The sequence below is a fragment of the Petaurus breviceps genome, unplaced genomic scaffold, assembly GCF_028583685.1.
Source record: "Petaurus breviceps papuanus isolate PSGF00001 unplaced genomic scaffold, PetGlider_PUasm1.0 76, whole genome shotgun sequence".
Taxonomy (NCBI): domain Eukaryota; kingdom Metazoa; phylum Chordata; class Mammalia; order Diprotodontia; family Petauridae; genus Petaurus; species Petaurus breviceps.
This window is the reverse complement of record NW_027186473.1, coordinates 24,356,479-24,381,673: the sequence shown is the minus strand read 5'-3', so window position 1 is coordinate 24,381,673 and position 25,195 is coordinate 24,356,479. Positions and strand designations below refer to the sequence as shown.

At 35.8% G+C, this 25,195-nt stretch overlaps 1 protein-coding gene and 1 pseudogene across 4 annotated transcripts in view; both read left to right on the top strand.

Moving 5' to 3' along the window:
* Nucleotides 1-972, top strand: part of LOC138174917 (suppressor of SWI4 1 homolog) — a 63,997-nt pseudogene extending 63,025 nt beyond the window's left edge.
* Nucleotides 106-25,195, top strand: part of EPHA5 (EPH receptor A5) — a 520,714-nt gene continuing 495,624 nt past the window's right edge. For all 4 annotated transcript variants that reach the window (XM_069105317.1, XM_069105316.1, XM_069105315.1 and 1 more), the window contains exon 1: nucleotides 106-1,194. In XM_069105317.1, coding sequence (XP_068961418.1) covers nucleotides 981-1,194 — 214 coding nt within the window. In that variant the 5' untranslated portion in view covers nucleotides 106-980. The remainder of the gene's footprint in view (nucleotides 1,195-25,195) is intronic.

The window sequence follows — 25,195 nt, the reverse complement described above, 5'->3', positions numbered from 1 at the left end:
TGTGTGTGTGTGTGTGTGTGTGTGTGTGTGTGTGTGTGTGTGTGACTTCGTAGACTACTCACACGTACAGTAGAGACTCACAGGAGAGCGAAAGCAGGAGAGGGCGGGAGAGCTGGGAAGAGGAGGGGGAAAGAGGGAGAGAGAGAGGGAAGGAAGGAGGCAGAAGAGATCCAGATCCAGACACAGCAGTAGCTAACTGTTCAAGGCAGAACAGACTCAGGCTCGCTTCCCGGGCAGCACATAGACTGACTGCCTCCTCCTCTGCTAAGAGGCAGAAACCTCAACTAGAACAGGGGCAGCAGCCGCCAGCAGCAGCTCCAAGCTCCTACCTCTTTCCCTCTGTCTGTTCCTCCCCCTCTTCAGCTCCCAGCCCACAGCTATTTCCTTCTTCCAACCTCTTTAAGATCTCTGGCTCCTTTTCTGTTCTCACCTCTCTCCTCTCTCCCCTCCCACCCGCATCTCACCTTTTCTTGCCTTTCCTTCCACCTCGGCTCCCCCCCCCCCCTTTTCTTCTTTTATTGCTGCTTTCGTCCTGTTTCGAGATAAGTGCTATCTCCCCTTATCCTCTGGCATTTCAGCCCTCAAACTGAAAAAGCAGTTTCTGTTTTTCCCTAGTGACATTATTATTATTATTGTTATCTTTTTTTAATTCCAAAAGTGCAAGACACGGGAGACAGAGAACCCGGGATCTGATCTGCAGCCTTAAGTGCAAGTCTAGTACCACAATAGTAACTGTTACTGCTCTTTTTTTTTTTTTTTTTATTACTTATTTCCTCTAAGGAGGGAGGAACAAGAAAACTTCAGCTATCTCCTCTGGTCAGTGATTACTATTTCTTTGGAGGAAGTGAAAGCCCCAAGGAGAAGGGGACCGAGAAAGAAGAGGAGAAAGAGGAGCTACGTTTCCCTTCTTCTCCGCAGCAGCAACGGCAAAAGGACAAACAGAGCAGTGCGCGGGAACAGCTGCGGAGATAGGCGAAAGGATGCGGGGCTCTGAGCCCCGGGCTGCCCGGCGGCGGCGGCAGCGTCTCCCCGGCGGCTGCGGTGCGCCTGACCACAGCAGTGGGAGTAGCGATTTTTCTTCGGCCACTGTGTCTTTGGCCGGGTGCTGCTCTGCTCCCCGGCGAGCTCGGCTTTGGACTTGTCTCCTACTCTGCGCCGCACTCCGGACCCTCCTAGCCAGTCCAAGCAATGAAGGTAGGCAGGTGGAGGTGGAGATGGACAGCACGAGGCAATAGGGTGGGGGGAGGGGAGCAGTGGACTGAGGTGAGGGTGCACTTGAGCTTGGGCATGAGGTGGAGGGGAACATGGTGAGAGGTGCACCGTCTTCAGCTGTCCCAACTGCCTCTCTCTTCCTTGTCTTGCTCATGACCTCCCTCCCGTTAGTCCACAGACTCCTCTCTTCTGTCTTCTTTAGGTTTATTATTTGTCATTCCTCGGCTTGCGAAGGGGGTGCGTGTTGAGGACAAGGTGTTGGTCCATTCACGGAATCCGTTAAGTTGTTGGGGGTGGTTGACCAAGGAAAGGGTTTATTTAAAGCGCCCAGAGCGGTGATGTCGGGGGCTAGTCTAGTTGGATCTTAGGGAAAATGAGCTAGTAGGAAATGATTGTGGGGGGTCGGGGAAGGAGAGCTGCTGGAAGGCTATAGTATTTTAATCCTGGGAGCTAGAAACCGTTATGGGGGTGTGTGTGTGAGTGAGTGGGAGCCTTTACTTGGGGCAAAAGTGGGTAGCAAGAGCTGGTATTTAGGGTGGCACCAGATGCTATTTCAGGGTTGGTGGCGGGAGCTGTTATGGGGGGGGGGAAGGCGCACAAATGTTGGGGGGGAGGTTCCTAACCCCTTTAAAGCCCATCTGTTTATGACTATAATAATTACACCAAGGCGGCCGTGCAGTAGGAGGCGGGGGAGGGGGAGGGGAAGACGTGGAGGATGGGGGAGACTCAGGGGGATGGGGGGAGAAGGGGGCTGTCTCTGCCAGGAAGTTGCTGCTGGAGCTTGTGAATGAATGTCTCTCGGGGTTTTTCTGTGCCTCTGGGGAGTGGGAAAAGCTCAGCTCCGGATACTGGAAGTCTCCTGACTTCCTTCCCACCTCCAAAACGCTTTACCTCTGTTTTCTGGAGCTGGAGGTTCATTTGGACTGTTGTTTGCTCTCTGTGTTATGGGCTTAGGGCGCGGGAACAGCACCTGTACCTTCTCTTTTGGTGCGGGGCCCTGGTGCACTGTGCCTAATCCTCTGTGCGGCTTCCCTTCAACCAGACTCCCCGAGTCCCTTTCCAGGCTCAGTGTTTCTCTTCATGCACACTCTGAGCTTCACGGGGACACTCCAGGCTTCAGCGCAGGATCTAGGAAATCCGCCTACGGTCAGGGAGGGGGAAAGCCGTTTTACTTGTTTTATTTATCTCTGCCAAGAACGAGCTTCCAACTAGCATCCTCGATGTGGGGCTCAGGAAGGGGATGAGAATTCGTGCCTTTCCCGGGAGGTGGCCAAAAGGCTCATAAGATGCTGCAGTCAGCCATCTCCTAGTGTGCATGGATAAAGTCTCCATTCTTGGGGAAAGCGCTAAACTGTTTTCATACAGATGCAGCCTTCCAAAATTCGGTGCCAAAATTAAAATTGTTCCCTTCCCTCTCCCATTCTAAATCAACTTTCTCCCCTTTTCTTCCCTAATATCCGTGGTCCCAATTCCAAAATGTCTTAACGAGGGGATTCATTTAAAATACCCTGTTGCCAAGGATAGACTAAGTAGAGATAAGAAGGGTTTCATTCCTTTTTATAATGGGGATAAACTAGGGAAGGGTTCACTGACCACAACTGCCTCGTGTTACACCCCCCCCCCCAAAAGTTACATTCGGCTGTTAAAAGTCAGGAGAAGTCTACTCGAGGTATTTTGTCTTGATTCTAGATGGTCATAGTCCTACTAAAGGAGGTCCTGATTTTGATGTAAACCATTCTAATAAATACCACCTACCCAGAAGTGTTTGCTTGTTGAAAGTCCATTTCTCCATGTTTTAGTGGTAGCCTTGAAGACAGGTAGCAGGGCAGTGAGAAGAATAGGTCTTCTCGTGTGTGTGTGTGTGTGTGTGTGTGTGTGTGTGTGTGTGTAAGTGAATGAGAAGGGGGTAGTATGTGCCTATGTGTGTGGGTAGTATATATAACTGGATCTGAAAATGCATACTAGTTCAAAAAGGAAAACGAAGAAAAGAGAAAATTAACAGGGAACAGAAGTATGTAACAGGGAAACACCACTTATTCCCCCCCAAGAACTTCATAGAACTAATCATACTGAACACATCAGACAACCGAGTCAGTTAATATAGATTAGTCCTAAACTATTTAGCAATATTCCATCTCCTTTCAGAGCTGAGGAAGACATGAGGTTCAGGAAGGTACATTTTATACCCCCCACCAAAAAAAAGGGGGGTGGGTGGGGAGCATTATGCTTTTCTAGAAATAGCTAGCCTATGTTCCTAAGGTCATAATAATCCACAATTCAACACTTGTGTTTAGAGCGCAACAAAAATAGCAGAATAAAACTTGAATATAAATAGAAACAAAGTCATTAATGTTGTTGATCTAATCTTTTTCTCTTTTACTAATCTCACCTCCATTCTGTACTTTTTCATTTTTTTCTGACTTTCCTTGTTTGGTCCCAAACCTTTATCTGAGTACTTCTTTTAAATTTGGTAATCTTGCTCTTCTCACTTAACTCAGTCATTGCTTTTAATTGTGAAGAAATAGGAAACTATATACTGAATTTATTCTGACACTACTCTTCCCTCTCATCTACCCTCCCCCCCTTCCCCCAGTGTCTTTATGTAGGCTCAGCAGTTTTTGAAGGGTTGAGAAGCAGGTGGAGTTCTTTGGGAAGAACAGCCATGTGCAATGTGCTATAGAAATATAGGACCTTAGAGTTAATTCTATTTTTCCATCTCCTCGCTCCCTTATAAGGTATATGTCTTTTTTTAATCCTTAGGTATCTTAATCTATTTGTATGTATGTGGTATATAGTTCTGATTATATAAGAAAATAAGTATCAACTCAAGTAGAAAATAGTTTTAAAGTTTGCAGTCAAAAGATCTGGTTTTCATGATTTAGTTGTTGGACCACGGTAAAGAAAAGGTAAAAAAAAAATGAAATAGGTAATTCTAGACATATCTGGAATCTGTGGATCAGTATAAACTGAATTTTCTAATATTATGGCTTTTGGAAAATATTACAGAAGAGATCCATATAAAAGAAGACATATACATTTTTTGGCCTCAGTGATAAGGAACATTATTAGCTAGGTAGCAGTCCCTTTAAATGAAGAGGCCCTATTCTTTGGCTCAGTTGTCTTGTTTCAATAAAGCTTGTATTGTTACTATACAGAAAGACCTTTGAACTATCTGACAGGTTATAGTAATTTTAAAAGAAATAATAAATTAATTCAGAGGATTACTTGACAAAGTGCAACCTCTGTTATTGGTAAGTAGGACAGTGCAAAGGACAAATTTCACTAGCTCTTTCAACCACAATAGGTGAATATTTTAGTACTTGTAATAAACAAGAAAACAATACCAATAAGGTATAGATTCTGGATGTGGGCAAAAACATAATCAATAGCTTATCCTTTAAATTATTATAACTTTATTATTATTATTATTAATTTACTGTCTGGGCATTTATTTGTAAACAAGGAATATTTGACAAGTACTTTTCACAGCAGGGATTCTTGGCCAATTACTGCTGAACAGCTCTGCCTTTCATTCTTAGTGAATCAGGCTTAATTCATTGAAACCACAGTCAGTAAAGTTCTTCTGTGTTACTTACTGATAGTTATCAGCAGTATGTTTTGAAAAGTCCAATTTCTTTTCTCTAAATGGTTCCTACATTTGGAGAAAAAAATTGTGGACAGGAGTAGGGGGAGGCTCTTGGAAATGAGAATAAATGTCTGAATCTACTGTGGGAAAATAATGAATCTTTTCTCTAGAAAGAAGGGGAGAAGAAAGTTTGTGTTAAGTGATTGTGGGTTTTTGTTTGGTTGTTATTGGTTTTTTTTTTTTTTGCTTTTGCCCATGTTTCTAAAACCAGTAGACACAAATATGACAAGTGTATTTAACTATAATAATGTGTCATGTGGGAGTTATTATAATTACACAATACTTTGCTTTAGGTAGTTCTTTCAAATTGGGGAAGCAAACAGTAATAGGATCATAACTGTACTCTAGGATCATAAGGGAAGGAAATATTCTTGGCTTCTCCTATTATTTCTAAATCTTAAAAAGTGAATCGTAAAATGATTTTTGAAACTTCATTTCCTGGGGTAGTAAGAATCAAATATCAGCATTGTTGTTTTTGTTGTTTAATAAGTATTGAGAGGAAAACTACTTTCAAAATGTTTATTTTATAAATTATGTTTAAGCTAATTATGCAGGAAAATAAAAATTTAAGTTTTTTTAATGAAGATTTTTCCTTTGGAAGACACTTTCTCAGTGTTACTATAATCATATGTGACAAAGTTTTAAGATAGACAAATCATTATATTATGGCACAAGGATTGTTTACATTATAGGCATAGGAATTTTTATTTACCAAAAAAAAAAATACTTGTTAGAATTAAGGTATTACTAGGGTTTTTTTCCTGCTTTCTCTACACACCTTATTTAAATCCATCCAGAGTGTAATGGGAACTAATTCAGATCATAGGTCAGTATGCCAAAATTATTTAGTTTAGAATGGCATATACCACATTTAAGAAACTGACTTTTCCTTAATTTATTCTGCTAATTAATTCTTTTGAAATTTATTGATATACATATATTGATAGTTGTGTTGATTGCCCCTTTGGCATGATTTTTCCCCCTTTAGTCACCCTAGTATAAACTTCTATTTGGATAAAATTTGTTCTTTTATCTTTGAGTTTCTAAGCAACATGAAAATATAAATGATAATTTTAATTGATTATAAAAGATGTAACTTTTTGGTAGGTGGGTTTCAGAGTTTATCATAGGAAAAGAAACATAACAGATAAGGAACTATTATAGGATTACTACTGATTTCTTATACATTACTTTAAACTGCATCCTTAAGTTCAAGTTACTGCATCCTATTTTACCAACCAAAAGTGTATCCTAATTAGAAAAGCAACCTAATCACATTAAATCAATGTCAGTAGAGATGTCTTTAAAATTTTAAATTGTACACCTGATAATTTCACCCTGAATTTACAAATTATGAAAAACTACATGTTGAGTCTTAATTGAAGTTTGAATCACCAACTTTTTTTTCCCTAATGATTCATTAGTTAGAGATTGACTTATTATTCATCTTTCTCATTTCATTAAAGAGTGAGTGGGTAGTAATAGAGAGTAAGAAGAAAGTTATAAATTATAAACTGTTACCTCAGAGACTGGAATGGTTCTTGCTGTTCTAATATCTCTGATGAGTATGAATTTATCTAATAAACTGGAATGTTTCCTACTGTTCTGCTCTACTGGCTAAATACATATTTAGCTATTTTATCAGCATGTATATGATTAGTTAGGTATTCCTTCTAAGGAGTTATAATGGTGTATTATAAATATCCTTAGTGATCATGTATTTGGTTTAGAAAAAATAACTCTAATCCATAACTGTCTGAAACAACTCCAGTTGAACTGGAGAACTTTTAGATTATTTTTTATGTACAGGTATTTCACTATATTCTGCTAAATATATATGGTTACAAATAATTATATTTATAAATATTTAGGAAATTGCATGTCCACCCAGTAAGGTACATTACAAAGCAGGGAATTAGACCAATAACTTTGAGCCATTCTCACCTATCATGTATTGTTTCCTTATGCTTTCAAATGGACATGAAATTTTTTTTTTGATTTGAATATTTGTTGATGCCATCCACTCTAGCACATTGGATAAGGAAAATTTTCCTTACAGTACCCACATTTCAACTTGAAAGTGATTTTTTTTTTTGGCGTTTGGCTTGAAATATCCAAAGTTAATAAATATTCACTTTCTCAATATATTTTTACATTACAATTTTGTTATTGTTTTTTGTTTGTTTTATGACTATACAAATCTGTTGCTTATACCTTTATTAATTCCAAAAACAGGTAGAATATGTAAGAAAATGAAAATGTAACTCCTCTATTAGAAATTTAATAGCATATTTCAAATGAAACACATATTTTGTGACAAATCACTGACATGTAACATAGATGAACTCTCTACAATTATATTATGTCTGCTACCTCCAGAATTTAGATTATATAATTGCTTTTTTCCAATCAAGTCACAGTTAGGTAAATTGACATGTATTGCTATGAGAAAAGCTATGTTTAGGGTTTATGTGTCTTCCTGCTCTGACTGTAATTTACTGCCTCTGCTAAAATGGGCAAATCATTTAATGTCTGTTTCTTACTTTCCTAATTTGTAAAATGAGGGTTTGAACTAGAAGGGGATCCTAAGATCTCTTCCAACTTCAGTACATATACTATGATTCCTCCTGTATTTTAGGCTATAAGGAAGTTTTCATTTTAGTCATTTTAGTTCCACTGAATCATTTAGATGGTGTAAATACATACTTTGGATGGTAAAATGGGAAGTGTAGGCATTTACAGTTGCTGTGGGCTAAAGAAACACTAAAGAATAAAAGAATGGTTTTCTCTAGGGATTTTGCATCCTTATCCAAATTATTTCTTTGAATTTAGATTAAACACAATGGTCAATACTTGTTTCAGATAACTGATGGTAGACCATTAGTAAAGGTCATCTATTTCATAATTTGAAATTGTATTGACTTGCTTAACTTTTATTTTGATTGGGAGGAGGTACTTGGGTAGTAACTATTATGTAAAAAATGCCTTATCAATTAAATATTTTTTTAAAATAATGTAGCTCTACTGTATTTAAAACATATAAGACCTGGCATTTATATAGCACTTGAAGGTTTTTAGAGTACTTAAAAAAAATCTCATTTTATCCTCAAAACAACCCTGGGAATTAAATACTTTTATTGTCCCACTTTTTCATATGAGGAAACAGGGGTTGACAGAAGTTGAAAGTTTTGTCCACACAGCTATGAAATGCCTGAGTTAGAATTTGAGCCCAGATTTTCTTGCCTCCAGATTCATCACTCTATCAAGTGCAGTTCCTAACTCTTTATCTTGCTCGCTGAGAGAGTTCATTAATGTTGAAAAAGAAGAAAAAAACATTTTTTTCCTATGGTGTATGTGGATTAGAATTATTAAACCACTGTTGGCAAGAGAAATTCATGGTAATTTAGATGCTGCCATTTTCTTTCTTTTCTAAAAGCTCTAAACTTGTAACACCTCTAATGATAACCCCAGTTGCTACACTATAAAAAAAATCATAAAAAGTAAATGCTTTAGAAAGTAGAATGATTTAGAACTTCATTTGGGGGATATTTATTCCTTCATTGTTTAGTGTACTGATATTTACCAAATAGTAAATAGTTTGGTATAGATTAAAAATCATTGGACTTAGAGTCGGAAGGTTTGGGTTCATTTACATATATCCTTGGGAATACCTTTGGGGAATTTGGTTTAATTTTTTATAGGTTATATAGGTGAAACTATCAATTTTCTCATCTATATGATGAAGATAATTATACTTTTGCTGCTTCACAAGGTAACTGTGATGAAAATCCTTACCTGATGATAATATAAATAGCTAACATTTATATAGTACTTCAAACTTTGCAAAGCACTTACAAATATTATTTGTCCCCACAGCAATTCTACGTGTTAGATGCTATTATTATAATCTTTTTTTTAAACAAAGGACGAAATGAAGACACATTAACATACATTTTGTTTTTGTTGTTCAGTCATATCAAACTCTTAGCAACTAGACACACACCAGACCCTTTTCTCCTACACTATCTCAAAGTCTGTCCAAGTTCATGTTCATTGTTTCCATTATACTATCTATCCATCTCATTCTCTGCCATCCCCTTTTCTTTTTGCCTTCAATCTTTCCCAACATCAGGGTCTTTGCCAGTGAGTTCTGTCTTGTCATTATGTGACCAAAATAATTTAAACCTCAGCTTTGGTATTTGACCTTCCAATGAATACCCTGACTTCATTCCTTTAAGTATTGATTGATTTGATCTCCTTGCTGTCCACGGGGATCCCAAGTTTTCTCCAGTACTACAATTCAAAATGATTGATTCTGACAGCTATACATTGCTACTAAAAAAACTGTAGCTTTGATTATATGGATGTTTATTGGCAAGGTGATGTCTCTGCTTTTTAGTACACTTTCCAGATTTCTTTTCAAGGGGTAAGTGTCATTTCATTTCATGGCTGCAGTCATCATCAGCAATGATCTTTGAATCCAAAGAAACACATTTACCCAGGACCAAGCAGTTACTCCTACCCTAACTTCATAACTATCTGACTCCTGTGTTACTCTGTTTGTTACCAAGTGTCTGATGCTGGATTTGAACCAGTAGGTCTCGCTTGTTCCAGGCCCAGCACTCTATCTAATATACCATCTAGTTGCCTTAAAGCATTATTTAAATATGAATTAAGTTTAAAAGACAGTCATAAATAGCATTGGGTTTTTTCTTTGCCATTGCAAGCACTACACACTACACTATATGAGGCATTCTCACATGTTTAGGGTAAGAGCAGTCACTTCTTCATGGGGAAAGAAATTATAGATACTGACCAAAGGATGATCTTTAAGTAGTTTGCTATTTAAGTTTAATGTTGTACCTACTTATCATAAAGGGATAGTTGTTTCTTCACTCTTGAAATCCCAAAAGGCTAATATATAAAAAAGAGACTGTAGAATGGTAAGCTTTGGTCTGTGTAAACATTTCCTATATCCCCAAAGTTCTCAGTTCTTCACAGCAACCTCCTCCCCATCTGTGTCCTCCCCATCATTCATGAAATGCGACACTGAGGCAAAGGGAAAATGAAGGGTCTTGCCTCAAACCACACAGTCAACAAGCTATATTATTTATATATCTAGGATTCAAACCTGGGTTCCCTAATTCCAAAGCCAACTATTTTTCTTTTTCATTTAGCCATTTTTTGCCTCACCATTTACCTTCTAATTACAACCAATCTTTCTTGGCAAAACTGGTTATGAGTTACAAAGTTCACCGTATTATTTTTCTTTTTCTTTCCTGCATGAATTTATAGTTGTTGTTCAATCATGTCCAACTCTTTGTGAACCCATTTGGCATTTTCTTGGCAAAGATCCTAAAATGTTTTGCTATTTCCTTCTCCAGCTCATTTACAGATTAAAACATTGAGGCAAACAGGGTTAATGACTTGCCCAGGGTCACCTTACTAATAAGTGTCTGAGGTCAGATTTGAACTCAGGAAGATGAGCTGTCCTGACTTTAGGCCAGGCACTCTACTGTGCCACCTTTGTATATACAGAGATTTCCGTTCCAGAGAGGGGGAGGAAGAGAACTTTTGTGTAAGGAACACAATGTGAGAGGAAACAGCTTCTCACATAATGAATTTGAGTGAAATATAGATTGTCACACAGCTAGTAAGTATCTGAGGCTGTTTTTGAGTCAGGTCCTCCTGACTCCAGAACCAGCACTCTATCCATTGTACCATTTAGCTGAATGAATTTAGGGAATATTATTGTGGAATGATTTACCTTTCTTTTGTTGGAATTTTTCTGCCTTTGTCTTGATTTTCATATTTTCAGAGTGGTTTTCTTGCTCAAAACCCAGGCCCTTGGGAAATTTTGAGATGCAAGAGAAAGGGGAAATAAGACTTTAGGAGAAGAAAAACACAATTCTAGGATGAGGGAAGAAGTGATGTAAGGGTCTTAAGTGCCCAGCACCAGAGGTGTCTCTGGCTCCCTGCCTTTTTCCATCTGGAATTTCTTCTTCAGGCTAATCGTTGGAGAGGAGAAAGAGGCTTAGAGGATGAGAGATTTTTTTTTTTCATTTCTGGACTCCAAGCTTCCCTCTCTCCCTACATTGCTGGGGTGTGCTATGTAGCAATCTCAGTGGTTGCCTGATGTCTACATTGAGATAAATCTGCTTTCTAAGCAAGGGATAGGCCAACCTCCTCACTACTAGAATAGAGCTTGGGTTCCCCCAGCCTTGGCTTTAGACAGAAGAACTCCAGAAAAATATCAACATGATATCAAAGCTGGAATCTCTTCCTTCTTCCTTCCTCATGATTTAGTAAATAGATTCTGACTGGTGATGTTATCATCCTCATCTAGTCATGAGGTCCTATCCACATTTGCTGTCTTTGAGGAATAAATATTATGGCTTACCAATTGGCTGTTAAGTTTCTCAGGCAAATTTCCTGTACTCAACCAATTCTTTTTCCTGGGACAAAATTTTTGTTATTCCACCCCAGTCATGACCCATTGATCAATAACTTGACTTTTAAAAATGAAGTTCATACAGATATCGAGATATGGAAATTGATGTTGTATTGTATAGCTTGTATAGTTTACAACTTTAACTTCCTTAAAAAAACTAAAACCTAATCCATCAGAATTTTAAAGAATATCCACTTTTATTCTTATTTTAATATTCATTGTAGTAAGGTTACCTACAGCTTTTAACACCTGGTCAAGTATCTCATTCATACTCAAATATATTACTATGTTTTACAATTTTTCAAAGATTAAAAGAAAAAAGGCTCCTTCAAACAAAAGTAGAAAATAACAGGGCACCTATTTTTCTCCCTATATCTTGCCTCTTACTAGTTTGGGAGTGGGGGAATATTTCTTTGTGGGTTTAATATAATTCTGAAAAAGGCTCATTGTTGATAGTTATATTTCTTTCTCTCATTCTTTTAAAATGGTTTAGCATAATTATTCATTTTATGCCTTTTTTTTGTTGATGTGACCAACTGAAGATTTGGATGCTAGGCTGTAGGAAAAGAAAGCATTTGGCTGAGCCATAGATTTCTCAAGTAGTTGTGCTGGCAGACTTCAATATTTGTCTCTAGTAGTTTAGTTCTTAGGGAAGCTTGTTTGTTTTCTGTATTCCTCTGCCTGGTTTCAGCTTGTCTTTGTCTAATTATTTATTTTGAGCAATTGATTTTAAGTACCAGAAGGACTAGGCCATAATCAAACAATTGATTTGTGTGAGCCAGAATTTAGTGGTCCTGCAGCTTAAGTAAATACTTTTAAACATTCTCTGATTATTCTGGTACCATCCTTTTATTAAATTTATTGCCATCTCCATCCCCAGACCATGGTCAGAGGCAGCTAGGTGGATGGTACTAGTTAAGAGTGCCAGATTTGGAGTTAGAAGGAACTTAATTTTAATGTTTCTTTAGATATTAGTTTTGCAATGTTAGAAAGGTTATTCAACTTTTCAAACTCAGTGTCTTCATCTGTGAGATGGAGAAAATAGTAGTTACTCTTTGACAGGATTTTAGGTGAATCTGATAAAATAATATGTGTAAAGTGCTTTACAAACCTAAAGGGTTATATAAGTTATTATTATTGTTATTGATACACCTATCTACAGAAAGAGAAAGTGACTTTCTGTAGGCAGAGAAACCAAGAGATTAGGTAGGATGATTTTAAATAAATAAACAAATAAATCTCTGTGTACGTATAGATAAATAAAATCTTACATAGAACTTAGAAATCAGCTATAACATCTCTTCATTTAAGAAATTAGGAAAATTCAATTAAGAAATTTGAAGTGGCTTAGTCCAAATAGCAAAGAATATAGCAAGTGGAGCCAGGACTCCAATCTAGATTTCCCCTAAGAAACCCAGAGTTGTTTTTCATCTACTGTGCAGCCTTTCCAGCATGGGTTTGGTGATTTCTGCTCAGAATCAAGGTTTCTAATCACTGAGGCTAAAAAGGAGATTTTTTTTTGGTAAAAGTAAGCAGAAGTCTTTTTTTGTGAATCAATCACAAGCATTGGAATAGAGCTTGTTGAATTTTTTTTCAAAGAAAGATGATTTATTTACTTTGCAGTGACTGACTGTCTTTCCTCATTCCAGGATGCAGTTTTATGTATGCTGAGTGGAAAGACAAACTTTGCAGGTATATCCGGGCTGGCACCAGTGCAGCAAAGTCAGTCTCAGTGCAAGCCCTACTGGAGCCAAGTACTTGCTTTCAACAGTCTTTGTTGAGTATTTGCAGAAGTGTCACAACATATAGCCAAGTCACATAAAGGATGATAATAGGTTGTCTTAGCATGTCATTGTGTCCATTTTCATCATTTTAATAAGGTGGCAAAAGGAGACTCCTAAAATCACATGAGCTTCTGGTGGTAGGGACAGTTTTGCTTTAATAGGTCTCAGTCTTCCATATAGTAGGCACTTAATTGCTTGCTGATTAGCCTTTTGATGAAGGGGAACATGTTTAGACTTTTGTGGTCACAAAGACACATTCATATATATATATATATGTATATATGTATCCACACATATACATAGATATCTGTCTATATATAGTCAAAGAATTTAAGTTTTGCTTGTTGCTTCAGTGTATTTGATCCCTACAAAACTTTGTGGGGAGGCTGGTTTTGTTTTTCAGTCTCTTCTTGTATCTGGAGGAGAGGGCACTGAACACTAAGCCTATGATTGAAGTAATAAAATTGAAGTATAGTATAATATAATATAAAGCATCACACATGATATATCATTATTGTAGGTAAAAAAGGATTTTGTTATTCTTTCTTAGAGATTAGTTTCTTAGGATCCATGGCCATGGCAATCTCTAGTTTCCAGGTGTTCAATATTACTTCCCAGGCTCATAACTTGTAAACATCTCCACCACAGTTCTGAAGTGAGATATAAGGGTGACACTATGTGATTTTTAGTACTCTTGCTCTGAATGATGATATTGTTAAAGTTAACCTGTGAGGCTATTGCTGACAATATGCCTTCTTTGTCTGTTGCCCTTTAAAGCAAGTGGGCACTGGTAAGTAAGTAGGGAGCCCATTGGGGAATATGATAGTGTAATGCTGTATTGGCCTTGATCAGCTCCCATCTTCTGTGTTTGCCTCACCTGGACCCCATTGAGGCTTTAGGGATTTCATGGGAGATGTAGCTCCTATTATATTCTCACCCACCCCTTCATGAAGGTTTACTAGGGAATGATATAGGAACTGGTGCTCCCATTATCAGAAAACTCCCATTGAGAAGACTCGACTAGAATAAAGTAAGTAAGATTATTAACCCCTCTGAAACTATCTTCCTGTCCTTCCTGTTTGACCAGATCAAGAATGAACCTGTTAGAGGCTGGAGTTCAAAAATTCTAGTGACTCCCGTGTGTTATTAGGTGTTGTATGTACATTTGCTATACATGTATACAATGTTAATTGACTGATTATTTGATTGAAAGGTATTTGTCCAGCCTTATGTTGTATTAAATACCAGAAGTCATATTTGCATAAATTATACATAAATATGGATATATGTGTATGTGTCTATAAGCTATTCATGTCTATGCAATTATATTTCTATTGATCAGTTAACTCATCTATTTATCATCTATCTATTTGAAACTTAGTTATCTAAATTCCAGAAACTAAATCTTTAGATCCAAACTGGGAGAATAAACAGCAAGAGAGAAAAAGAAACCTGAATGGACAATTCTATTTTAAACAAAAAACATGCCTAGAAGACTACTTGGCTCTTCTGATTTCCAAACTGGGACAGTTAAAGGCAAACAGGGACAGAAAATCATTCTAAGTTGGAGAATTTTAGTTATCAAATTGCATGTGGGAATTTTTTCACAGTGATAGCTAAGATAAAAATCTGTCATTTACCATTGGCCTATTTTTCTACTGTTCTTCCTTTGATGTGTAATAACTAAGAAATGAAAGATTTTTCTTCCTGATTAATTCATATATTACCAATATGGAGTTGACATGTTTTTAAATGTATTTTTTTAAAATAGGAGTCAGGGTATGAACACATAATCTTGTTAACAATCATAAATACTAAGAAATAGTCTGAACATTTTTGGTTCTTGAGTTTTTTTACAGTTTGATGTCTATTCTATCTCATAATACTTTCAAATAACTGTAAAGCTTTCAAATTAAACATTTAAATACTTGGAAATTTTCTGAATTGATGATATCACATAACAATTTCATTCATATAATGTTAATCTGAACTACCATTTCCTTATGAACTTTAATAGTCAATATATACTATACTGAACTTTCTTAAGCATTTCATTAAAAATATTCAACATAATAGCCCGGATCCACATTTATGTTTTCTGATATACATATATATATATACACACACAAACACACACATATATATGTATATGTATATATATATATATATGTACACAAAGAGCTTATGTTTAATAAATAGATGATTGTTGGACATTATCCAGAAGGACTATCAAATATTCATGTAAGAGAAAACTCTGGAAAGCACTTACCTGAGATATCTTCAATTTCAGAAAAATGTCTTTATTGATTAATATGGTAGACTAAACAGTTAACATATGTGGACTAGAGGAGAAGCAACTTTTCTTGGTTGATGTTGGCTATTGAGGAGCCTCTGAGGGTAAAGCTAGAGATTAGCCAGGTAACACTGGACATTAATTTATTGTTAAATATGGGCAATTTTGTTAATAATTTGTGGTATACACATGTACATGTATGTTCCCAGACAGATATATACAGAGCAAAGCACACATCCATATTTTCTATTAGACTCCTACTATATGGTTTCATGATACAATGCAAGTAAATCTAGTTTCTTGAGGATTGTGCCAGCCAAGAACAAGTCCTGCATTTCATATTGTATACTCAAAACTTGGAAAGAGTATGCACTGTGTAAACAAATTAATGCCCCATTCCTGAAGACTTATGCTCATCCTAATATAGTGTAAATAAGTCCATCACCAAGTTGTCCATGTTTTGTTAATTATACTGGACACAACAACTCAATAAAACCATTTCTTATGTAATAGAGGGATTTTGACCAACATCAGTAGAGGGAGCATAGAGAACAGCAAAATCAGAGATTCTTACATCAATAAAGTATATTAAGAAGCACATTCCAGACAGTATTGAATTTATGAATGGATTGTACCTGAAAGTTTGTCTCTGTGGTAAAAATGTATGTATATCATTAACTATAATTATCCATCTATAGATATAGACAAATCTATCTTTTTGTAGGGCTAGCTAGGTAATACAGTGGATAGAACACTGGTCCTAGTGTCAGAAAGATTCATCTTCCTGGGTTCAATCATGCCTCAGACATTTACTAGCTATGTGATCCTGGGAAAGTCATTTAACCCTGCTTTGTCTCAATTTTCTCATCTGTAAAGTGAGCTGGAGAAGAAAATGGCAAGCCACTTTAGTATCTTTGCCAAGAAAACCCCAAATAGGTCATGAAGAGTTGGACATAGTTGAAATGGAAGAGAATTATTATTTTTTCATACTCTTAAGTATAAAGAACAAAATTACACTATCATAAATCGTGTTTAGCTATTTGTTGTTTTTATTAAGGTTCAAAGCCTATTTAACTTATAGTGTACAAGAGGTATGATAAAAATAGAACTTTATCAACAACACCTACCTATTTATAACAATGTATCTGGAAAAAAATCTTCATTCTCAAATCAGGAGCTTAGTAGTAACTAATCTCTCTTTTTATGATGCCAGTGGCTCTTCTGTCAGTAATATCTGGAAGTCAAAGACTATATCTAGATGAGAATAGAAAGGAAGATGTGAGTAGAACATACCAGAATCTTAACTTTAATTTAATTTGTGAAGTAGAATACATTTCCCTATCTTGCAGAATACCCACATATCACACACATGTATACTTATATACATGCTTATAATTCACATGCATATGTACATATATTCTTACATACACATATATACATGATTTATGCACAAGAAAATAGTACTGCAGACTGTTATTTTCACAACACAAAATGCATGGATCTTGGTCATTTACTCCATAGTTATTTTGAATTGGGGAATAGAGGAAAGCTTTGACTATATTGGGGGGAGGTAATATGCATAGAACATTTCTATCTTAAGCCTTCATAAATTAGGGGCTACTTATACAAAACATATCCTGTCTCACTTTTCTAATACTTTGAATATGGAGTTGAAGATGGTAATTGACCAAGATGTTTTCTCTATAGATCACAAATACAGACCTGAAAAGAACTTTAGGACCATCTAATCAGGCTCCTCTATTGTGACCAAGAATCTACCATTGAATACAAAGACAGTTGTTTTTATTTTAAGTTTTGGTTACAGACAACATTATTATATGACACTACTGAATAAAAGAATCTGAGAATTGGAAGGGGCCTCATCCAAATCATACCTAAATCATTTTTTTTGTTATTCTGTGTAACAATAATGCAATATTGACAACACCCACAATGGTTATGAATATGTTGGTATAGTTGTGAATCACAAAATGTAACAGATTCTCCACATGGAGTATAGAACCAAAGCCTTTATTCATATACCAGAAAACCAAATCCCAGAACCAGAAAGCCAAAGTCATTACAGTAACCATAAAGTTGGTACACATGGTTAATTCAGTGAACACCCACATTCCCAAGCCTTCACAACAGAACAGGCTCCATCAAACAGGGATTCTCCTCTCTCACTCATGGTAGCTCCTCAGCCAGGTTCTTGGAAGTTCTCAGCAGAAATTGCAAGAGGAAAGGTCTCACCAAAGGAAAGGTCTCAGCAGAAGCTTCAGCTTCCAGATGCTCACTGAGAGGAATTATGTCTCTCTCCCCAGCAGCAGCTGCTCTGCCTCCAGGATGCTTACCCCAGGAAAATATGTCTGTCCAGTTTGTGCTCTTCCTTATATATGTATTAGCTCCTCCCTGTTCTGCCCCTTCCTGTTACATTAGCAACTTCCTCCCAAGGTGTTAACTACTTCTGTGTTAACTAAATAGCTTAAACAAGATGTTAACTTGAAATGAGGTGCTAAGTACCTGCTTACTTGCCAATAGAAAGGGGCATGGAAGATCTTCAGATTCCATTATCATTACATTTGGTCAATTTTTCAGTCATGTCTGACTCTGTGACTCCATTTGGGGTTTTTTCGGTTGTGATACTGGAGTAGTTTGCCATTTACTTTTCCAGCTCATTTTACAGATGAGAAAATTGAAGTAAATACAGTTAAGTGACCTACCCAGGGTCACACAGCTAGTAAATATCTAAGAACAGATTTGATCTCAGGAAGATGAGTCTTCCTGACTCTAGGTCCAAAACTCTCTCCATAGCACAACCTATTTGCCATACCTAAATAATAATCATCTGCAAAATCTATTACTCAGAATCATAGATTTATAGCTTGGAGGGACATCAGGGATTATCTAGTTCAGTTTTCTTAATTTACATGTGAAGAACTAAAACTCAAAGCAGTTAACAATATGACTCATCTAAAGTCTCAAGCTAGTAAGTGGCAGAGCACCTCTAAACCCTGATCCTTTCATGCCAAATATATAACTCTTTCCACTATATCTCATTGCTGTTTTCTCTAAATTCTCTTTCAATGAACCTGATTTAGGAGGAATGTTTATGGTGGGCATGTTATGTAGTGACTTTTTTTTAATATACCAAAATGATTGCATTAAAAAGAAATATTCATTACATCAGATTAAACTGTGGTGACAAGAGATCTTCTGGAAGGAAAGAATAGGAAATACTAAGATTATATCACTCCAATTGTCACTGTCATGACTGCAGCATCATTGAAGATTTTTGTTTGTTATGGGGAAATCATTAGAAGCAGCATGCTACAGCAGAATGATCACTGGACTGAGTCAAGAAACATGGGCTGTAACTTCAGATGTTTAAGTATGTATCCTTGAATAATTCAATTCAACTCAATTTAGTTCAGTTCAGTTCAATTTAATTTAATTCAATTCAAATCAGTTGTAATTATTGAGTGTTTGGTCTAAGACCTTGTGGAAAACATGACATACATTGGTGAGAATCAACAAAGGCCATGTCTAAAAGAGGGAAGGGGAAAAAGAACAAATAATTTAGTATGATAGATGGTAGAATATAATGTCAAAGAAGAGGTTCATATGTATATAATAAGAAATACTATAGGAGAAGGAACAGACTGCCATCAAAGGTGGGCAAGGGATCAGGTAAAGGCTATTTAATTTTTCTGAAGTCAGGGTGTTGGACTAGATGATTAAGATTCCTTCTTGCTTTCTGATTCATTGAATCTGTTTTATTTTATTTTAACTCCCTTGCCCAGCAATAAACTACTTCTTGTCTTCAATACAAAGAGACATTCTTTACACACTCCACCTCCTCCGCCCCCCCCCCCCCTTTAGTCTTCTCTTTGCTGTTAATAATAGAAGAAATGCCTAGTACTTCTGGGACTGAGGCTATTGGCAATTTCACTTTGTATGGGGTTTACTTTGTATATATTAGTAAAAACAGAGTAGGCTAAGGGCTGATGAGAAATTCTTAACACTCTCACAATAGTAAATGACCAAAACAAGTACAAGAGAGTTGTTCACCACCTGTCACCTATCATAAGTATGGGACCTAGGTGATTGTCCCGTCCTTACCATTAGCTAGTTATGTGACCTTAGGTAATTCATTCTATCTTAATAATAATTTGTTGAGTTTTACAAAGGAGAGTTACCATCCTTTCTCCAGAAGTCTGTAGTGATGCCCTTTAACAGAAATAGGAAAGTAGCTAATGTCTTTCTGTTCCTGCATTCAGGTTTTCTTCCTCATCATTTTTTTCTCTAAAACACTTTTTGTAAACAATACTATTCTTGAGTAAATCCTTGCTTACATGGAATTCTTTTCTTTTCTTCATATTTGGGAATGATTGTTGTAGACTCTAGGAAAATAGCTAATAAAAACCAGCTGTTCCAGAATGAATTAAGTTCCATTTGGGGGGTTATTCTTTCATTTGTTTTTGATTTCCTGGATTATTTTGACTGTCATCTACTTTCAGAAGCACTTTAGATTAGCAACTTTATAAAAATTTCTTACCACAGCAGGAAAAAATAACAGGAAAATGAATACTAGCATAAATTCAATAAAAGAGACAAAAGAGATTTATGAAGAATGATATATTAAAGTTGTGATGATGAAGAGATTTTGTATAGCATGGTCTCATTAGTTAGTGTACATTATTGTGAGGAAGATGGGTGTGGGAATTTTTTTTTCTTTTTTGCCACTTTGAACATTATCGATTATATACTTTTCATACGTGTTTCCTTGTGAAAACATGAACAAAGGGAAATTCTTTTTTTGTTTGTTAGTTTCTTATAGATTAAAAATGCCTTAGTTTTTTTTTTTATTCAGTCATGCAGTTGTATGTCCTTTATATCAAAAATGATAAAGGAAGAAAAAAAAGTGCTTTCAAAAGTATCAAAACATTAATGTTGTATTTTAAGAGTATTTTGCAGTCCTTTTAACTGTTCCCAATCCAGATTACAAGGGATGATATGTGCTATATAATATATTATATACCTATCCATATGTATATTCTGAATTTCTGAAATACTTAGCCTTCCTATTGCTGCCTTACTTGGACTAAGGCTTTTGGATCCTCTTCTTAGTAATTTCTTTAGACTCCTTCAATCTTTCATGTGTTTTATCTATTTGTGCTTTATGTGTGCATATAAACTATCTATCTTTGTTCATATAGATGAGTGTGTATGCATACATAATACATATATGTCTGTATGTGTATACATGTGTTTTATACGCATGTATGATATATGTATGTGTCTGTGTATATGCATATATGTATATTATGATTTTATGCCACCCACTAAAAAAAAGTTTCTCCTCACATGATAATACAGAATGAAAATAATATAGCATTCTAGGGATCTCACCAAATCTTCAAATAAAGTCAGGTACCTAAGAATTACAGGATAATTTAAAGAATAGTTTATACTTTATTTGGCTATTCATAGTAATGTGAGAGAGAATGATTTTAAAAGATTTCAAAGCCACAAGTCAAAATGACATTTATAAGGATGTTGTTTTTAATATCTATCCCTTCAACATTCATAGGGCATAAATTAACATGTAAACATGTATTTTGTGAATGTGAAAATAAGAGCTTGGATTGGCTGAGGCTGTTATCTCTTAAGCTCCTTAGTACTTAAACAGATTCTGGGTGTTTTTTTTTTCTTTTTTTTTTCTGATCTGAGTTCTTTTTCTACACTTGAGATTGTCTACAATTCAAGAGCTGCTGTGGACAAAAACAAAACCAAAATATAAAGTTCTTGTGGCCAGTCTTCCATTGAGTGATGTCTTTTAACTTAGCCAAGCTGCTTCTCACACCTACAGTAAGCCATTGCCAGGCATATCCTTGAAGCCTTGCCAGCTTGTATTTCACTGTGTATGCCAAAGTTTCCACTCCATTGATAGATCTTTCCAGAAGTCTATGTCCCAATCAGCTACTGAAGGAGAATTTTAGTGAAGAGAGGATTTTTTCACACAGATCTTTCAAATAAAGGCATTTTGGAACTAGTAGAGATGTTTCTGTGAAGAAACCTCAATTCTTTATATTGTGGTAGGTGAATTTTCAGTGTCCTACCTTTTCCTAATCCTCTACATGTTTTAGTAAATGGCAGCACGATTGCTTCAGATACATTTCTGAATGCCAAATGTTCATCCCAGGAGTCACTAGGAGAAAGTATGACTCAAAGGATTTGGTGCTGTGAGGGTGACTGGAAGTTTAATTCAAGCATTGAATGGTCAAGGAATTGGGGAATTCAATTGTCAAAACATTTCATCTTGTAGGTTCTGTGTAGATGCTAAAAAGGTGTTTGTCAAGTGGAACCCCTTTAGCTTTTTTTAGCATATAGGGCTGTAGAAAATTTAAAGTTTATTTTTTAATGCATTACATTTAACATTATAATTATGGCAACCAATTTGTTCTTTTAACAAATTAAAAAAAAGATTGTGGAGTTTTTGACAGAAAAAAAGTTGCATTTATTTATCCAAAAATGTCAAATTTTCTTGAGATCATGAAGCAAAGATTAACTCAAGGTAACCATTAGCTTTTAAAAATTTTAAATAATGTATCACATTACAATTAAAAAATAATAACCCAGTAGCAAAATGACAAATATCGGAATGACATTCAGTTTACTTGGCTTTTCTGATTTGATGTCTAGTGATTTTCCTGGTTCAAATATCATGACCAGAAGAAAGACTAGAGCAAATTCTTAAGGAAGTTAAAGTTTTGGGCAAGAATTTGATAGCCATGAGAGGAAAAACAAAGTTGTATTTTAATCATTGCTTCCAAAGAATTCATTGGCTAACAAAGAGAATATATATATATATATATACACACACACACACACACACACACACACACACACACATATATATACATACACACACATATACATATATATATAATGTAAATGGTTTGATTAATAGAATTTTTATTTAATTACATAAGGCAATTGGAGTTAAGTGACTTGCACAAGGTCACATGGCTAGTTTTTATGTTAAGTGTCTGAGGCTGGATTTGAATTCAGGTCCTCCTGAATCTGGGGTTGATGCTCTATTCACTATACCACCTAGCTGCCCCCTAGGTGCAATTTTTTTTGTGTGTTTGGGTCCATGCTTAGAATTCTGATTTTTTTATATTTCTAGGATGATAAGGAGTGAACAGAATACATCTAAAACTTCAAGTTGACCCTAGAAAAAGACCTTTTTTTTCTGACTCCTCTAGAATAGAATTGAGCCAAATTAAATCTATTCTTTTAAGCTATGCTTAGTGCTTTAGTGACTTGCATGGAGATCTCAAGTCCACCCTACTTTAAATCCAATGGTATTTTTATGCTCATGTAGAATCAAACAGATATTTCATGTTAACATATACTTGTCCAAAAATGCTGACATGTCCCCACTAGGAACATTAGGTTAGTGTTTCTTTGAACATATTGATCAAAATTTGATTGATAATGGAAAAAATGCCATGCCATGAAGTGACTTAAATTAGCCCAGTCTCTATGTCTGAATAAGCCACAGAAACAAGTTAGTGTACAGAGATTCCATCAAAATGAAAGCTGGTGATGTTTATTTAATTAGTACAATTCACGTTTTCAGTGAAAATTTGAATCACTACTCATTTTAGAAAAACTATTTCAGGCTCACCCATCTGTTTGTCCATTCCTAATACATGCAGGCCTGTTGAAAATATACCATATGAGCATGTGCAAAAATCCCCCTAGTGTGTTATCTTAAAAAAATGCTTTGGTGCAAGTTGAGATTTCATCATCATTTATCTTACCCTGAAGGCTAGAAAGTTAATGATTATATAGATTGTTTTTGCAGTTTTGCATATTTCAATCAAGCATTAGAGATAATTAGGGATTGGGTAAGGCTTCATTCAAAACAGAGAATCAGCTTTGCATACATTTTCCATTTTATTCTAATTGTTTTCATTGGCTTCATTTTACATTTGAGGAAAAAATATGCATGGACAAGTATATGCCCTGTGGTTTCCTGCCTATCATTTAAAAATGTGCCAAGCTTTGAGTAACAAAATTTAAAACTATATATGATCCTAATTTTTATACTTCTCTTTGTACACCAAACAGATCTCTCAATTTCTTAGAATGTCAGGATTTGTTGTTTGAAATTTGATAATGACTTGTAGTTCCCTCAGGAACAACTTAAGCTCTGAATAACTAGATGAATAGCACTGCAGGTAAGTAACAGAATGCCAGGATTTTAGAGTTTGAAGGGACATCATTGGCTAAACAATATCCCCCCCCCCAAAAAAAATAAAATGAATGCTGTGTAAGTTGTGGTTAAACTATGCTATAAGATCATCAAACAAGGGAGACCTAGTACTACTTTTCAATCTAGTCCATTTCACTTGTGTATAGCTCTAATCACTTCCGTTTCCTCCCCTTCCCTCCCCTTCCCTCCCCACCCCTCCCTTCCCCTTTCCTCTCCTCCCCTCCCCTCCTCTCCCCTCCCCTTCTGTCCCTTTCCTTTCTTTCAGTTGTCAGGTACAATGGATAGAGTATTGGCCCTGGAGTCAGGAAGATCTACATTCACATTCAGCTTCCTATACTTACTAGCTGTCTGACACTGGGCACTGTTAATTTTTTGGATACCTTAGTATCTTCATCTATGAAAAAAAGGGATAATAATATCAACTACCTCACAGGATGATTGGGAGAATCAAATACGATATTTACAACCCACTTAGCACAGTAGCTGACACAAACTAGGCACTTGTTTTCTTCTACATGATCAATTTTCAAATACTATGGGACAACTGTCATGTCTCTCCTGGAGCTATTTTTCTTCAAGTTAAACATCCTCATTTTTCTTCAACCAATTTGTACAAGACATGGACAGAAAGGACTTCAATATCCTCATAACCCCTGTATTTTTCCTGTTAAGTTGATTATTTGAATCTAAAAGTGAGCCTTTACATTTGTTCCTGTGAAGGGTCCTTTTGTTCGGTTCAATGTAGACCCCCAAGTGCTTTATGAATCCTGACCCTACTATCTACCATGTTCTCTTTGTGACATCTGCAACCTCATTAATGCTATCATCTATACCTTCTTTTGATGTCTTGAGATTAAATTTATCTTGGCCCAGTGACTTGAATTAGTCCAGAGCAGGTAGTTGCTTTATTTCTATTTTAACTTAATTTAGGGAATCGACTGTCTGTTAACTATTTTTATTTTATCCTTTCCAGTCCAATGATTATTCTCCTTTTTAAAAAAAGAAAGAAAAGAAAAGTTCAGAAATTATCCCTTTTCTCAGTTCAGTTACTATTGTCAAATCCACTTCAAAAGTGACTTTAATCCTTCTTTGATCATCCTATTTTCCCCAGTATAGATTTAAACTAACAAAGAAACAGTTTATTTCATCCTTAATTTTCCTGATAATTTCAATTTATTCTGAGCTTCAGCACCTCCATTCTTCTTCTATAGGATTATGGCACATTTTTTTTTTTTTTGATCCTCTGTTACTTGCCTTTTTCCCATATTTACTGTTTAAGTATTAAAATTTAAGTTAGTTAATAACTTCATATTGCAGAAACATGTCTTTTTGAACTTCCATTTTTCCTCATCAGTATTTTTCTCTGTATATAGTTTTTTTTTAAATTACAATTATTTTTGAGTACTTCCCTTTCAAGCTAACTTCTCTTGAACATTGTAGGCCATTAGATTCCACCAATCCTTTCTCAGAACTATTGACATATTTTATCCAAAATTGATTGCACATGTCAAACTATGACTTT